This window comes from Phaseolus vulgaris, chromosome 7, assembly GCF_051622355.1.
Source record: "Phaseolus vulgaris cultivar YP4 chromosome 7, ASM5162235v1, whole genome shotgun sequence".
In the NCBI taxonomy this organism is placed as follows: Eukaryota; Viridiplantae; Streptophyta; class Magnoliopsida; order Fabales; family Fabaceae; genus Phaseolus; species Phaseolus vulgaris.
The window spans coordinates 46,483,994-46,502,147 of record NC_143504.1 but is presented as its reverse complement, the minus strand read 5'-3'; the positions used below and the strand labels follow the sequence as shown (position 1 = coordinate 46,502,147).

The 18,154-nt window shown below is 27.6% G+C and overlaps 1 protein-coding gene across 7 annotated transcripts; it reads left to right on the top strand.

Moving 5' to 3' along the window:
* The first annotated feature begins 6,555 nt into the window (after nt 1–6,555).
* LOC137829510 (DNAse I-like superfamily protein) lies at nt 6,556–12,522 on the top strand. Of its 7 annotated transcripts, none has more exons than XR_011084025.2 (11): nt 6,559–6,870; nt 7,774–7,819; nt 7,963–8,047; nt 8,472–8,565; nt 8,721–8,825; nt 9,608–9,923; nt 10,131–10,327; nt 10,414–10,522; nt 10,649–10,797; nt 11,619–12,049; nt 12,208–12,522. XR_011084025.2 is itself a non-coding variant. In XM_090305130.1 (11 exons), exons 3-11 carry the CDS (start codon nt 7,787–7,789, stop codon nt 11,926–11,928), a joined length of 1,398 nt encoding a protein of 465 aa, XP_090161256.1. In that variant the 5' UTR covers nt 6,661–6,870; nt 7,169–7,407; nt 7,774–7,786; the 3' UTR covers nt 11,929–12,522. The 7 variants fall into 7 exon arrangements, 5 of the variants coding, with proteins under 5 accessions (XP_068492419.1, XP_068492422.1, XP_090161256.1 ...); XM_090305130.1 differs by adding an exon at nt 7,169–7,407 and having other exon boundaries at nt 6,661–6,870; nt 11,619–12,522; XR_016523345.1 differs by lacking the exon at nt 6,559–6,870 and adding an exon at nt 7,169–7,407.
* The last annotated feature ends 5,632 nt before the right edge of the window (nt 12,523–18,154 follow it).

The following is an 18,154-nucleotide window of genomic DNA, read 5'->3' as shown; positions in this document are numbered from 1 at the left end:
TTTATATGTATATATGTAGTTTTATACGTATATGATCGTGAATGATTATGAAATAGTTTTGTTAATATTATATTTTTGTTTCAACTTATTATCTGACTTATGGAAACATTAATATTGTAAATGGACGTAGGGAAGAGGTTAAAAAGTGCATTGATTTAATCTTGTGATGATATGTAATATATATAAAAATATTTTGATAGTAATAATATATATAGAGAGAGATAATAATTATATTTATAAATATCAACCAGTATATTTAAATTTAGTGGGGGCGTTTTAACTAATATTTTATTCATTTTATTAAAAAATTACTCTTTTTACATTATCTCCTCACTCATGCCTAATTCTTTTAATGTATTTATCGAAACTTTAACATAAAAAAGTTAACTATCATTCATATAAAAATTTAACATTTACTTAGCCTTTAATGTTTAAAAGCGACTAATAATTCCTTTAAAGAGCAATTAATGACATTTTACATAAGTATAAGAAAGTAAAATAATTTTTAACAATACTTGCATTGTTTAAATTGAAAATAATGTTGAAAACAAGACATTAATCACCTAACATTATAAGAAAACTAGTTTAAATTTATACATGACTTGATATCATGAATAATGAAATGCGCTGAAACTTTTCTTAAATGGGCGTATCCGTGTCGGACACATGTATCGGTGTCTACACTCGTACAACACTCTCGTAGGAGGTGAAATGTTCAATTCAAAAAATATTTGTTGGATTTTTTAAAATTTTAATACGGTTCTAACACAATTTTAAAAGGTATAAATATAATAATTTTTTAAAAACTCAAATTTATTGTATAAATTTGTATTATAATTATGAAAATAAGGAACAAGTTCTTTTGAACCAGTCATGAAAAATATCTTCCTACTCCCAAAAGAATCTTAAACATACTTTTGCATATAAATATTTATTTTCAATTTATATAACTCAAAACTATATAATATATAGATCCGTATCCTTGTGTCTACATTTTAAAGATTATACGTATCTTCGTGTCCGTATCCGTGTCGTGTCAGTGTCCTCTGTATCTATGTTACATAGCTGAAAAGTAAACATATATTTTTTTGATATTTAGATAAATTCTAGTCAACCTAATTTACACAATGCATAATTTCTTTTACAGTAAATGATTAGTCACTGAAATTTTATCCCGTTGTAATATTAGCTTATGAAATTAAAATAATTAAAATAAGTTCATGAAATATTTTATGACTTTATTCGATTCTTTAAAATTAATTTTTATTTTATTTATATATATATATATATATATATATATTTAATCTTAGAGATTGAAATAAAATAAAATTAAAAATATAAAAAAAAGTTATTTGTTTCAGGACTAACATACGTTAAGGTATAATTTCAGAAATTATTTTTTTTACTATCTGGTGTATTCTTGTTGGTAGGTTATCGTAGATATAAAATTTGCTAGAGGTTATTTTTGCTACCCTCTTCAACAATAGTTTTAAGAAGATATTTTTAAAATTCCTAGAGATTATTTTTTAAACCAATTATCTCCTTCTCGTTTATGTTTTTTACTCATTTATTATTTTAAAAATTATTTTTACATCTAAAATTCATTCTGATTAAAATTAAATTTTAAGCAACGTAATTTACGATTCTGAAATTCCTATCAGAAAATTAATTTGCAGTAATAATTAAAATAAAATTGTCAGACTATTGCAAAATTAAAGAGAATAATAGGTCTAACCATTTTTTTTGGTTGAATCGTTGATCAAACATTTCCTCCCACATCTAATAAGGTTCAAACTCAAGTTTAACAAGCTTGAATATTCCATCTTCTACCGTTATTTAGATACAAAGATAGAAGAAGTTGAGAGGTTTTCTTTGTTGAAAAATACTCTATTATTGTTATGTTTAAACATTTTTTTCACAAAAAATTATAAATAAATATGAAATATAAAATGAAATAATTTCTTAAAAAGATAAAATCTGTTTACGCATTTTGTAAAAATGGTTTGGTGTTAAATTTTTATTTTTTTTTAATTTATGCATAAATTTTTATGTTTGAAGTTATATATCTTTTACGAGAAATAACTTTATTCAAGTAAGATAAGACAAAAAAAAAGAGTAAAACTCTTTATATGAGTATTTAATATAACTACAAACCTAAAATTTAAAGTTCAATTAGAGCATCTTAATATAGACGATATAGTTTAGTCTATAGAAGATATAATTAGGTTATCTTTAAAATTTATAATTAAAAAATAATTATCATATGTAAATTACATTATAATTAAAATAATGAAAAAATAAATTTGTTTGAAAATATAAATTTATTTGAATTTAAAATAATATTTTTATTATTATACAATTTTCAACTAAGGGTAGTTTAAGAAAAATTATAAAATAAATAGACAAAGTATACAAATTAAAAGAGACAGATGGATAAAAAAATTCACCATGTTCAGGATAAGATTGGGGTTTCTAAGGCTATTTCGATAATTAAAGATTTAACTTGTCTAGTGGGAAATTCGTCTAAAGCTTCAATGAAGAATGATATGTTGGACTTCAACGTGATTAAGTTTTTCAGTATTAAGACTCGTAGTGGTAAAGTTCTTCGTCCTCTTCCTATTAGATGGGAATTTCCTTCACCAGGCTGGGTAAAAATTAATACTGATGGGGCTGCTAGGGGGTATCCTGGTCTTGCTACTTGTGGAGGTATTTTTCGTGGGAGTATGGGAGAATTTATTGGTGCTTTCTCAGCGTTTCTTGAAGTTCAAACTGCTTTGGTTGCTGAGTTTTATGGAGTTATACATGCTATGGAGGAAGCTCAAAAAATGGGACTTACTAATGTCTGGCTTGAATGTGATTCTGCCTTGGTTTGTGCTGCGTTTACTGCTAGGACTAATGTTCCGTGGATGCTTCAGAATCGATGGAATACTTGTCTTAATTTTTGTGGGACAATCAGGTTTAGGGTAACTCATATTTTTCGTGAAGGGAATGTGTGTGCTGATAAGTTGGCTAATTTAGGATTTATTCATAGAGAATCTTTTCATTGGTATAATAGACTCTCAGCTAGTCTGTTCTTAGAATTCTTTATGAATAGGTATAATATACATATGTATCGTTTGTGTTAACATATGGGTTTTGGTCTAGTCCCCCCATATTTTTGTATTTTCTTTCTTTTTTCTTTTTTTAATAATTTTTTTTTTCATGTGATGGCAGATGATTGTTGTTATTTGAGGTGTCAGCTTAGCTGAGATGTCAAGTTGCATAGTGATGCTTAACACAAAAACTTTATAAAAAAAAAAATTAGGCCATTGGAAACGAACAAAAATACTGGTTCGTGGTTTATTGGCTTAACCATGATTAATTAATATTATAATTTTAATATTGTATAATATTTAATTAATAGTATATATACAATGCTGTAAAAATATAAAAGTATAAATGTTTATTTTATATCCCTAAAATTTGTAATAAATAAATATTTTAAACTAGAATGAATCAAATATTTTTTTTCTATCAACCTAATTAGCCTTTAAATTTTAAATCATTAAATAAAAATTAATTTTAAAAATTAAAATAATTAGTTATTATATTAAATAAATTAAAGAGCATTTCTTAAATTAAAAAAATTACAATATATAAAATAATTTTTATTAATAATAAAAATTTATAAAATAATTTCTATATTTAAATAAGAGAGCATTTTATAAATTAAAAAAATATTGTGTCATATAAAACAATTTTTATTAATAATACAAATTTATAAAATAGTTTCTATATTGGTATCTAACCATTAGCTACAAATGTTTTAGTTACTACACATTTTACATTTTAAATTTGTCTCTCTTAATCTTTTAGAGACTCATCAAGAATATAAAATATTAGTAGTTGAAACTTGATAGCTAATTTCGATATTAATTTAGAAACTATTATTAATAAAAATTTATAAAATAGTTTTTAAATTGGGAGTAATTTATATTCTAAATTAACTATTTTATAATTTTTTTATTAATAATATAAACTATTTTAGATACCAATAATTTCGTTAGTTTATAGAATAGTCTTTAATTTAGTCAAATAGTAACTAATTATTTTGGTCTCTAAAATGAATTTATATTTAATAATTTTCTTGTATTGTATTATTAGGTGTTTAACATCTATATTTGGTTCTTTTACATATGTTAACATGCATAAAAAAACAATGATGAGTATTTTTTTTTATGAATATGTCTTGATATAATGTTTTTCTATATATCTCATTTGAGCATCGAGTCACAACTCGAGTGAGTGATATTCAAAATCATTGATTGCATTTATTGTTATTTATTAAGTGACGTCGTGATAACTCAAAGCATTTAATAATTATTTATTAAGTGACTTCATCGTCACTCAAATGACATATGCTAGTTATCGAACTAATAACTTGAAAGAGAGAGAAGTTAAAACATTTTTTTCTTCTCCGAAATTTTAACCACTCATGATGAAGAATTTGATTTTTTTGGTAGTATTCTAAAATTTGATGACTTGTGCAACTAGACATGTCCTTCAAGTGATTAAGTGACGTGTTTGATTAAGAGAGAGGAAATGTTAGTTTTCTCTCCTCTAAAATTGGTTCCTTAGGCAAAAAAAAACTTTTGAGGAAGAGAGAGGCTAAATAAATTATCTCTCCTTTATAGAAGGTATCAAAAAGTGACATGAAGTAACTTAAGCAATATAATTTTTGCTATAGTGACATGCATATATGGTTTTGGCATAAAATGTTAATAATGTATGTGTTATATGTATGCATTAGTGTAAGTGTGTGTGTGAATATACATGTTGGTGTATTTATGTGAATGCTTGGAATATTATTGTGATCTATTATGATTGTGTGTAGGTACCAAAGACAATATCGTGATTTATTGTGGTTGAAATATTAAGTAGATAAATTTATTAAGGAAAATAAATATTTTTTATTCCAATAATAATCTAAATCACCATAAATTAAGATTTTAGGAGGTGGTGAAAAAGTGAAGAAGGTTCATACATCTAGTTTTATAAAGTATCTATAATGAACCACCTTAACATAAATAAATATAGGTAGATTATTCCTATAATGCTTCTGATGAATTAGGTGTTAGTTTTTGGTGAAACATATTTAATAATTTTTTTTAAAAAAACATCAAAATGTGATATAATTGGATATACCATTGATACTTATTGTAATTATCTAAACTAAGTATGTATGTATTTTTTGAATTGTTTCTAATACTATAATATAGTATGTGATGATAATTGCATATACAATTATTTATATGATAATTACTTGTGATGATGATAGTCTATAGTGAAACATATATTTAATATTTATTTAATATGAATAATTTGACAATAGAAATATTTTGACAAAAGACGTAAATATATAAAAAAAATTACGCAAAAATATGAAAAAATTACCTTAATTTTATTGAAACAATTGATGATTATGTTATCTAAATTAGTATGCATGTGATTTTTTTGTTATATGATATTAGAATATGTGATGATAATTTAATATTTATAGTTTTAAAAAAGTCAATTCAGTTTTACTTTATTATATTTTAAAGTGACTAATGATATATAAATAAATCATGGATAATTAGAATTGGAAATATTATCATTAGTTGTTTTGTTTAATATATGTATTTTTAAGTAATGTATAAAGTATATATTTTATTAGTTTTGATGTATGCATATAAATATATATATATATATATATATATATATATATGCTATTTTGGGGGCATTACTAGCCTTATCAAAAGGATGTTGCTTTCATCCATTATTTTCAATATTTAAAGAATGGAATATATAGAGTAATTTTAAAAATTAAACCAAATTGAAAACTTTAATAATAATAATAATATTAAATTGAAAAAAAAATGCAGGAGAAAAATAAAACATTAAACTTTAAAAGAGTAGTTCTAACATACGGGGAAACTTAATTCCTCTTGCACCTTGATCCCTTGTAATGAACCTTAAATTTAAACTCTTAAAAACAACCTTGAATAAAACCATTAGTCATTGTACATTCAAAATATAATTCATACATTCGAAATGATTTATTTATTTATTTATTAAAATCTGAATTATAATATACATTATATATTTAAAAAGACATAATTATCTTTTAATCTTATTTATTCCTTTATTAATAAAATGTTAATTTATGTAATAATATAATTTGTTTAATACTAAGTCTCTCAATCTTAAAATGTACCACTATAACCAATTTTTCTGTAAAATTAACATGTTAATTTTATAAATTTCCACAAGGTCTTGACCATAAATTGCATCATGCTTAAATTAAAATTATCAACATTTATTTGTTAATGTTAATTAGATAAAAAATTGTTATATTTAATTAAACTTTTTATTAACTGGGACCAGCTTAAATAAAATGAGTAACAAGATTGAAAAGATAATGAAGTTTTTTTTAAAAAAAAATATTTATTTATTTTAATTACATAAGTAAATATTTATCCAGTAATTTGGAGTGGGAAAGATATTAATTTATGTTGTTTATGGAAGGAAGGCTTTTCCAAGAAAGGCCCCCAAAAGAAAACATCCTCTGTATCTCTTTCTGAGTTCCACCTTTCCTTCCCTACAAACCAATAAAGGCAAAGAAACTAGAATAGAAGCTACAGAACAGTGTTATATATCACAAAAAACCTTTATGTGTTACCTCTCTTCACTCTTCAATCTTCACCCTTCACCATCATTATCAAAGGGGAAGGATCAAGGAAGCATCAAAACCGGGAAGGGACTATAACCAGTCTCTTTCATATCCACACTCTCCTCTGAATCATTTTCACTGAAACCCCACACCAAAAACCACCATTCTTCTCAATTCTTGTAAGTGCTTTTCATCGTTTTAGTCTTTCATTTGTTCACACACTATACTACAATAACCAATGCCGTTGACCCACTTCACTTCTCTATAATATTCCACTTTCTCTTTTGTTATATGCTCTTGTCTTGCTTCTATCACTGCCATGCTTTTTTTCTCTTTTGTTTTTTGTTCTTTCCGCGTTCTCGAAAAGCCTTCGGATTTGGTGTCCCTCGTTTCGTTTTCACCACCCCTATTCCGGGTCCAGTTTGATTGATGTGTTTCCATCCATTCTCACACGCCGCTTCTTTTTCGCTCTTCTAGTTTTGGATGCAGACAACCCCAGTTAGTGTGCAGGTTTTGCCTTGAAAAAAGTCGCAAACTTTCGCTTTTTGAACGAACGTTGAATGTGATCACAGATGCTCGGTTCATCCACGCACTGTTTTTCTTACCTGTAAAGCGCAAAACTGGAGCTTCTAATAAAGAGATATTATTATTCCTTAGAACAGAAGAGAAAGATGCACCTAGCCTTTTTTCTAAGCTCTTTCTTTCTCTCTTTTTTGGTATATTCTATAACACAACCCAATTTCGTTTTCTTTTTTAATGTTTTTATTACTCAGAAGCTGTCTCCGTTTCCCCTGCAACTGGGTCTTAAATATTGCCGTTGAAAACTATTCAAAACTACTTTAATAGCATTTCAAACAATAAACTTAGTTTTCTCGTACAATAAAGAAAAACAAAATTCTCATGTGCAGACCCATTTTGTTGTTTTTTCTCCCTTGATGACTTACCAAAATTTCCAACTTTAATTGTATAAAATCCCCACATGGATTTAGATAATCGCTGTTGTTGCTTTTTAACCTCCGGCACCTGCGTGCTCATGCCATTTTATCGTTCCTGATCATTTGCTGTTGTCTTATTTGGTTCAGTTGGAGAAAAACAATGACAACGAATTTGAAGAAGAAGATATCCAAGGTATGTCTGCACTATACAACCAACCTAAATGTCCTTGCTATCTTCTTCTTTTGGTCATACATGTTCTTTATGATCTCTCTCACTCTCACCCCCCCCCCCCCCCCCCCCCCCCCCCCCTTTTTTTTCTCATTTTCGGGTTACAGTCTTCATGGCCAAATTTTAATGTGAGAAAGTGGCTCAATAAAAGGAGCAACGGTGATAGCTTTCCCTCAGATTACTCTTTACCAGGTAAAATCCGGTTCGGGTTTTTCCTTCTATTAATTTTCCCCCTACAGTTTTGAACTTCTGATTTGATTTTTTTGGGGGTGAAAACGTGGATTTCTCAGCAATTCGAGGGACAGATTGGTGGTAGATGGGTTAGTGTAGTGTGATTAGACATGGTGATGGAACAAAAGGAAGTGACATTGATAAGGGTGCCCGAAATTTGTTACCGGGGCCCTGGGTCCCATCAGGGATGTTTTCCATTGAATCTGCCACGTGGGTGGCTAATTCTCTGGAATTCAATTTGGCCTATGATCACTGTACCTGCAACTGCAAAGCCACACGGTTTTAGGTTTCTTGTAGGGTCTCTTGTTTTGAAAAAAACAACATAAATTAGTGTTTTTTTTTGTTTATTTTAGTACTGATTATGGTTATTTGGATTTTTTCAAAGAGGGGTGGCAGATGGATTCCACAATCGAATTGAAACATTCCGCATCAGTGAAGGAGACTCCAGTGGTCAGTGACATCGACACGCTCAACCTTAGGTAAACATATCCATCATGCTTGTTTGAAATATAACTGTGATATGTTATGTGTTAGGAACTAAAATTAGTGCTAGTTTTTAGTGAAATTTTGGTTATAGAATTTTGTTGAGTTGGAAAAGATGACCGAGGGTGTTGGTCTGTGAATGGGTTTGTAGGATGTTCGTGGGGACGTGGAATGTGGGAGGGAAGTCACCCAACGAAGGATTGAACTTGAGGGATTGGTTGATGTTGCCTTCACCAGCTGATATCTATGTCATTGGGTATATTATTTTATTCTATTCTTCCTTCTTTGTTGATACTACCAATACCAGTTTCCAATTTATACAACTCCTCTTGTGAAAACTTCCTTGTTTACTCACTTCAAGGAGTGCAGAGTCTGTACTCATAATTACGCTGTCAGTTTTCACAACTCTAATTCTTTTATTATTGGTTATGGTGGTGACTCCAAAGTCTCAACACCTCAGAGGCTTTATCTCAGAAGAGTAAATTATGGCCAAAAATGTAACTGACAAATTTTACCCTTCTTCTCATATAATTAGCTCGTGTATATAAAACAGAAGCTTTATATTCAAAATTAACCTTAGGCACATAAATATTACTTTCTTCAAATTGAATTGAAATATGTATTTTGTATTAGACTGCATGGCAATTTTTTAATCAATTGTTACAGGTTCTAATCTTACTTTTTAAATAACTCCCTTCATGTAAATAACTACCAGCACTTTGCATGTAGCAAGTTTTGGAGTGATGCGAGAAACCTTGAACCATACTAGTGAAACCTTTGTTAAATTGATGAGCTTCGCTGGATGAACCACGCCATCCACGCAAACCAAACATGCTCACAGCTCATAATAACGTGCATATGCGTTTTAGCTTTTGGCCATTCTCAGCTGACTGTTTTGCCCCTGATAATTCTAGGGACTTGAAATAATGTCCATGTGAAAATCATTTTGCTCCATCACTTCCTACAAATTGATGTCTTTGTGTTGATTGTAGAATAATCTAAAATACTAAATTTTGTTTTCACTACATTGCACCTTAGGTTCCAAGAAATTATACCTCTAAACCCAGGGAACGTGCTTGGGCCAGAGGACAGTGGCCCAGCAACAAAGTGGCTCACTCTGATTCGTGAAGCCTTGAACTCTAACACAAGCTCGAGTGAAGAAAGTTCTCCTACATTATTATGTAGCTCAAGTGAACATGAACAAGAACAAGAGCATTATTATTGCCTTGCAGCAAGTAAACAAATGGTGGGTATCTTCTTGTGCGTGTGGGTACGTGAGGATCTTTACAAGCATGTCACCAATTTAAAAGTGTCTTCCGTTGGTAGAGGCATCATGGGCTATCTAGGAAATAAGGTTGGTTCATTCCTCTAATTTCCTTTCATATATTATTCAGTCTTGTTAATTTCCCATGTCATGTTAGGGGTGAACATTTTTTTAAAAATTAAATTTTGCATTAGATTTTGCAATGGGACCATTTTGCATTAGAGTTTCTACTAGCTAGCTAGAATGATGATGTATGTGGTTGCTTATCACTTTTGTTTTTGTTGGTTAATTCAACAGGGTTCAGTATCAATCAGCATGACATTGTACCACACGACGTTTTGCTTGGTTAATACCCACTTGGCCTCTGGAGAGAAGGAGGGTGACGAGATACGAAGAAATTTGGACGTATCAGAGATCCTAAAGAAAACTAAATTTTCTCACTCATTCAAAGCTCCTGGTCAACCACTCCCTCCTGAAACCATATTAGAGCATGAGTATGTTCTTTCTTTCCAATTTGAGAAATAATCTATCAATTACCTTTAGTTACTAAATGACCCTTTAAATTTTTTGGTATCTGCAGTAAGATTATTTGGCTTGGGGATTTGAATTATCGCCTTGCTGCTGGTTATGATGATACACTTGAACTACTGAAAAAGAATGATTGGCAGGCTCTGTTAGAGAAGGATCAGGTAATTATATATATTACCATTTATTTTGTTTATGTGTTCTTACTTGACATGTTCTTAAATGCGTGAGGTATAATAATATTTTTGTCTATGTCTTACCATTTTGTTCTATTCATTCTCTTGTGACAGCTAAGGATAGAGCAAAGAGCTGGTAGAGTGTTCAAAGAGTGGAAGGAAGGGAAGATATACTTTGCACCAACTTACAAATACTTATTTGATTCTGACCAGTATGTTGCTCAAACCAACAAGTCCAAGGAAAAACGACGAACACCGGCTTGGTAAGCTTTAAACCTTTTTGTTGAAGCCAAAACTCTTCTTATCCACAATGGGAATGTCATTAGATCATGTGCATTATTGCCGTCTGTTTTGCATATGCTGTGACGTTCAGTGATGACCTTTTGCGATTAAGATATCTCTAGTTGAACATAATTTTCAACCATGCTACGCATAATTAAGCAACTTCACTTGGTTGGTACGTAATGTAATACCATTTGCAATTCTTTATGAACCAGCCTCTGAAAAGGATTTCCCTGTGCTGTATAATATATTCGCAACTGTGCATTGTTTAATGCTCTGAATTAGTCAACCATATAAGCAAGTGATTTAAGCAATAATAAAGTAAAATCATTGGCTACGTTTTATGACATAATCCAAAATGGTGAGTGAATGATGGGTCGCGGGGAAACACTGTATATTCTATATCATCATCCTTTTCAATATAGTTTTATATAAACCACATGAAACCTCCACCAATTATCATCCACCAATCTAAAAATCTCACCATAACAAAACCCCGTCTTAATCAAACACTTCTCTTTTGAATTAACTAAGTTAAATGAGGTCAGGTTTGCAATAACCGACCTTCATTTTTTTTATTATCATGCACAGAGCCAGCCAGGCAAATTGCTTCTCAGTAATGATATTTTTTTTACATAGTTAACGAATCAGAATCATTATTTATAAAACATTTTAAGCATTGATGTAACAAATGATGACATGTGGTGGAACAACATCATCGTACACATTGTTGTTCTAGTTATGTTTCATTGATGAATGATGAGAACTGAAGTGAAGTTGTTTATGTGGGACAAAACAAAAGGTGCGATCGAATTCTGTGGAAAGGAGAAGGAGTGGAGCAGTTATGGTACGTGAGAGGAGAGTCCAAATTCTCAGACCACAGACCAGTGTATTCACTATTCTCGGTTCATGTGGACAAGAGATGTACGAAGCTAAGTTCCTGCATTGCTCCATCAGAGAGTAGCTCAATCTCAATGTCAAGGTCATGCTCCTCCAGAACCTTGACAAACGCTGGCTTGTCCTCGTCTTGCTTTGCTAAAGTTCAGGCAGAAGAACAACTATTGTTACTAACGAGGGAACATAAACACCGCACTTGCAGGGTTCTGAGTTAGTACACAGGAATAGGATACTATATATACACTAAGTGGTGAGCAGTGACCACTTTTCGAGAAAGTAAAGTAAGAATGTGACACGAGCATCGAGTTGCCGCAGCTCGCGGTGTGCCCTGACAAGGTTCGGGTTCTGTGTTCCTCACTTTTTTTGTAGTTGTTGGAACAGAGGATTCAATTTATGCTGTAAAAAGTTCACATGCGTGCCTTTGCAATTGCCACTTTGGCATGCATGCACCCTTCTGGCTACCCAAGCTAAAAATATGTGACATCTTTGTGTAGAGCTAGCAATGATTAGAGGGAGAGCATTGGAGTGAAGAAAGAGAGTAACAAGCTTCTTTTTGCTGAGCTTTTCGTGAACTACAAGGTTACTACTATCTTCCAAATGTTTTGGTTCACAAAGGATGATTTCTAGTTTGAGCGCCATTTGAAGAAAATTGTAAATCATTTTGTTTATTACTTTTGCTGTCGTTGTTCAATACAGTGTATCGAATTTTGTTGTGTAAAAAATCTATAGCAGCGTAGTATGATACTTGTCATTCGGAATCTTCCTAATAAAATAATAAATGCTTAAATAAGTTTTAGCTTTCGTAACAATTTTGTTTTGTGTATTCAATATATTTTAATATTTAAGAGATTAAATCATATAAATCAGAATTTTATCCTATTTGCAGTATTTTTACCTTAAATAATTTTTAATCTAAATTAGAATGTTAATTCTTCGCAATATTTTCTCTTGCATAGGCCTCCACTCAGAACTTATCCCGCCCTGTTCTAATGTCAACATTAATTGGCTTTATTAATAATTACTGATTATTAATTATAAATTGCTTTTGCTACCTAAATATTTGAACGCATTTTTGGGTAAACATATTGGCAAATTCTTCTTACACCCAATATTTTTGAACCTGCACCCAACATATTTTAAAAATTCCAAAAATATCCTTTATTCTAGATATGAAAATCCAGAATTAAAAATAATATATTCTATCGGGTTTTCTGTGTTCCGAACATAAAAATCCCGAAACAAAAATTAAAAGGCCATTCTAGATAAAAAAAATCCGCAATACAAAAAATAATAATTAAGGATATTTTCGTCTTTTCCACTGGATTTGGTGGATTTGGGTGGAATGATATGGTGTAGGAAGCAATTGTTTGGGCACGCAAGGTCCAATCGAATGAGCATACAGGTCTGGCCCTACTTAACCTTGGGGAAGTGCTATTTGGTACCCTCTATTTCCCTAACTCCACCTGCATCTTGTAAGAAACCCAAAAGCTATCATTTTATAAGAACGAAAAATATTATTTTAAAATTAAAATGCGTTGATTTATAAAGATTAAAAATATATTTAAGGTTTTTTTTTTTTCATTTCTATTCTACTTTCACGTGTTGAAACAAAATCAGATTTCCATATAGGAGAATGAAAACACATTTTTATTTTTACACATGTTAACTTATTTTGTGTTATTTCAATTTTTTTATCCGTCATAAACGAGATAAAACGATTCACCCATCGTGATTAAGTGAACTCAAAATTTATTGACAAGTAAATCAAAAAGTTTATTTTTTATTAATTTAAAATAAAACATATTTAATCATATAAATATTTTATGAATTTAATCAATTAATTAATGTTTTTAATTATATAAATTTTATTATCTTTACCTATTAAATTATTTTATTATAACTAATAATTTAATTTATAAATGTTAATAATTTAAGTTACAATATTATTATTGCATATTTGTATATTTAAATATCATACAAAAATTAATATTTTTAAATTATTTTTTATTTTTATTTTTAATTAAAAAAAGTGAATAGTTTGGTTGAAAACTCTGGTAGCAGGTAGACTTTGGTCCACTTTACAATTATATACGTCTTTATTTCTTAACTAATTAAGATATTTTTTAACACAACAAAAAGACAAAAGACAAAGTAATTCAATTTCAAAATAAATAATAACTCTGATATTTTTTTTGATCATTGTTTAGAGAAGTTATATTTTAGAACCTCTAAAAAGTTTTACATCAAAGTAGAGATATTGTTTCTGGTTAGAATTTGACGGATCTATAAGTTTCGATATTCAGTATTGTCGACATGTTCAAAATATATTAAAATCAGAAAGAGATTAACATTCTTAAATCGTATGAAAACATTAGGTAATATGTTACTCTACCAATAACAACGGGTCCATAATAAACATATAAATCATTATAATTTTTAAGAAAAAAGTATGTTATTATTGTGCATTAATTACACCGAACACAAAAAACTAAATACTTACTTGACTGTCGCAACATCTTTTGCAGACATCTTCCCAATCGAGAACCTACGGAAAAAAGAAGAAATTGACTAGAGTAAATGAGCATGAGCTGTGAAAGAGACCATGTGAAAGAGACCACGTACTAACTGAGTGAGAGAGTTCAATAGGTAGAATTTTTCTCAGTCCTTTTTTACGAGAACAATTAAAAAAAAATACTATTTTACAAATAGTATTTCTATAGTACAAATTATTAAGTAAGGTGTTAATTTATTTTTTTGTTTTGTTTGAATGAGAAGTATTGGCTTATGTTGGAGATCCCACTTTGTAATAGCTTAATGTATTGGTTTCTACCAAAATAAACTTCAATGTTTGGTTTAATTATCTTAGAGTTTACCATCTATTATAAATTAAACTAAAACACGAAAAATATTAATTTAGATTTTTAATTTTTTCTTAATTTAAAATTTTAAATACTGTATTCTAAAACTTTTGTAAAGAAACTAATAAAAAATAGAAGTAAGAAGTTTGAAAAGAAGATTTGTAAATAAAAATAGCTTAAATTAGTTTTTTTTTTAATTCAAAAAAGTCCAAAACTGTGCTTAAAAGTCTTAGATGGTGTTAGTTATTATTTCGAGGAATGGAATAGTATGTACTAATACATTGTTTATAAAAAGTCAAAATTTAAGCTTAAAGTTCCCGTATTAATTATTTTCCTTGCCAATGAATAATATGTACGTGGTTAAAAAAAATTAAATTAGTTTATCTGCTTACAAAATAGTTGAAAAGGTTCTTAATCTCTTTGAATCACCGTTGAGTTCCGACATGAATATGTGTTTTTTTAGTATAAGGTAATTCGATGTTTAAGTTATTATTCGATTTGACATATTTAAATGTAAATACAGTTTAATACAGTTGAATATTTTACACTAGACCGATGTTAAAATAGGTTTTCGAGCCAACATATAGATTTTAAGTAAATTTTTAGATGTTAATATTTGTTATTAGAACCATCGCTAAACGATTGACATCTTCTTACGATCGAACAATACAGTTAGTTATTTTCTTTGTTTAAGTTCAAATAATCAAATTATTGAGAGATAAGATTGTTTTAGTAAAATCAATTTAAAGAATAAGATATTGATTGCAGTTATTAAAATAATTTTAAATTTTAATTTTAGTGGGACTATGGGAGTAACTTTTAAAAACTATTTTAATTTTTTTAAATAGACTTAAATGTTTATTTTATGATTAATAGTGATATAATTTTAAAGTAAATGACTAATGAAAAAGTTTTCTAAAAAGTTTATAAATAGATTTAAAACTATTTCTTTTTTAGTTCAATTAAAATTCTATTTCTTTAAATATTTTATCTAAAGTTATTGTTGGTGGAAAAGTTTTTTTTTCCTAAAATTATCCGTTGATAAGTTTTATTATATAATTTTTTTATATAAATATATAAGACTGTGTTCATAATCAATTAAAAAAAATCATTTGTGAAAATTTAACATTGTTGCATAAATGCTTTATTTTATCATAGAAACAAATTTATACATGAAATTCTATTTCAAATAATCATAATGAAAATTGTTTATAAGTCCTTTAAAACTAAAATTCAAATTTACATTATTTATAAAAGCTACCAACATAGATGATGTTTTAGAATCTTTTAACTTGCACATAGTTTAAGAAACAATAAAAACAAATGTCAGAATACAATAAATTATAATATCAGTTATAACCTTGAATTCAGAGGATATTTAAATCCTAGAACATAATATTGAAAACAGATGGAACAAAATAAATATGAAATTAATACGATGTAATAAGTATCTACCAATATTTTTAATACAGTTGAATTCATCGTTAATTAATGTGAAACCATGTATATGAGAATTAAACCAAACGAGAATTACATCAAATCAAATAAAAACAAAAAATATATAATGTTTATCCATTGTGTATATCATATTTACATTAAATTTATTAATTAATATTTACATTGAAATGTTGATCTCATGATATCTCATTGTGATTAATACTCAATGACATATTGTATTTTGAATAAATTTATTAATTACTATTACATATAAATAAAAAATATTTACAATTAAAAAGTTAATATCTAATTGCATAAATTTTAAATAAATAAATTGAATAATTGAAAATTTATATTTTTATACTTAATATGTAGTACGATTCTAATCTCCATTTAAAAAAAATCATTACTTACAAAATAAATATATATACATTCTTTCTATATGAAGGGAGTTAAAATAAACTACTAAAGTATGTTATATAACCAATACTAAAAGGGTTATTCTTAATTATATGGATGACTTAATATTTAATTTCGTTCTATTGTTAAAAAATAAATTCCTTAATCTTACTAATATATATTTTGAATGCAATATTAATTAAAATTAAAAAAAAGATATTATAATTAATGACTAAGATATTTTATATTACTAAGTATTGAATGATAAATATATTTATATTCTTCATATTGTTAAGGAGTTAAATTCAAGTAGTAATACTTTTGTACTCTTTTGAAAAAAAACATTTGATATAATAAAAAAACTTAGATAACGTTTGTAGTGTAATAAAATTTGTGTCAGGTACTACAATCTTTATACGAAACATCATGTGTAGTATAGATAATAAATAATAAATGATAAGTGATAAATAAATTTATCTCTTAAATATATGATTCAAAACTTTACTCCTAATTTATATTATTATATATAAAAAAGTATGTGTTACCAAAGGTTAATATACACACTATTCTCTTATAAAATATTTTATTTTGGATGATGTATAATGAAATGAGGGTGGTATGAAAACATGTATGCATGGAAAATTATATAAAGTAGAAAAAAGTTATTAGAAAAAAACATTTATGGCTAAACTTATGCACAGCAAAAAACTTGAAATTAAAAGTATTCACAAAAAGGATAGTTTTGATCATTTAAAACACTTGGAATATGATAATATCTTTATTATACTGTCTCCTTTTGGTTACAAATGTAATTTTGAATGTGAAAGAGACTTTTCTATATTTAATTCTATGTAAAATACCTTTCAAACAAACAAATAGATGCCTTCTGAATTTTGATGAATATTTTATTATTATTTTCTTGTTTTATAGTTATAATTTTGGGTGAGGAAAATGTTAATATTATTATGTGTTTAATAATATAAAATAAAAATATTTGTAATACAATTTATTCTTCTAAAATTCTATTTAATTAAATGAAGATTCAATAATATTTCTTTTAATATGATTTTTTTATATATATAAATGAAGAATTTTAAATAAAAAAATGTTTTTGTATTTTTATTTAAAAATAAATTATATATTTTTATTTGTATTAAATTTATGTATCTTACAAATTTGGATATATTCAATTATTTTTTATTAATAAAATTTATTTAATAATTGTTTAAAATATTTTTTATTTTTACCAAAATATTTTTTTTCATTAAGAAAATAATTGGAAGAGAAAAAAAAAGTTGATCAAAAAATTTAAAAAAATTAAAAATAAAACAAATGAATTGATAGACACAATTAAAAATGAAAAGATGAAAGATGAAAGTAACAATTAAACATTATAATACTCAAACAAAAATTTAAAAATATTTTAAATACTTAAAATGAATATTTTTAATTAAACTTCAAGTATACATTAAGTTGTTATATTTAACGCATGAAAACATCTCTAATATAAAGTGTTATTATAATTTATTTAATTAGAATAAAGTAAATATACGAAATAAATGTTTTTAGTTTTTTAAAAAATAAAATTGAAAGAATTGAGAAGGTAAGGGGAGGCGAAGCAGCCGGCGTATGATGAACCTCTGACGCACAGAACTCGATGTCGCCACGTGTACGGCAAAGATTTAATGTGACGATGCGATCGTGCGGAGCACCACGGTTTAACTTTTCCGACAAGCACAAAATCTTC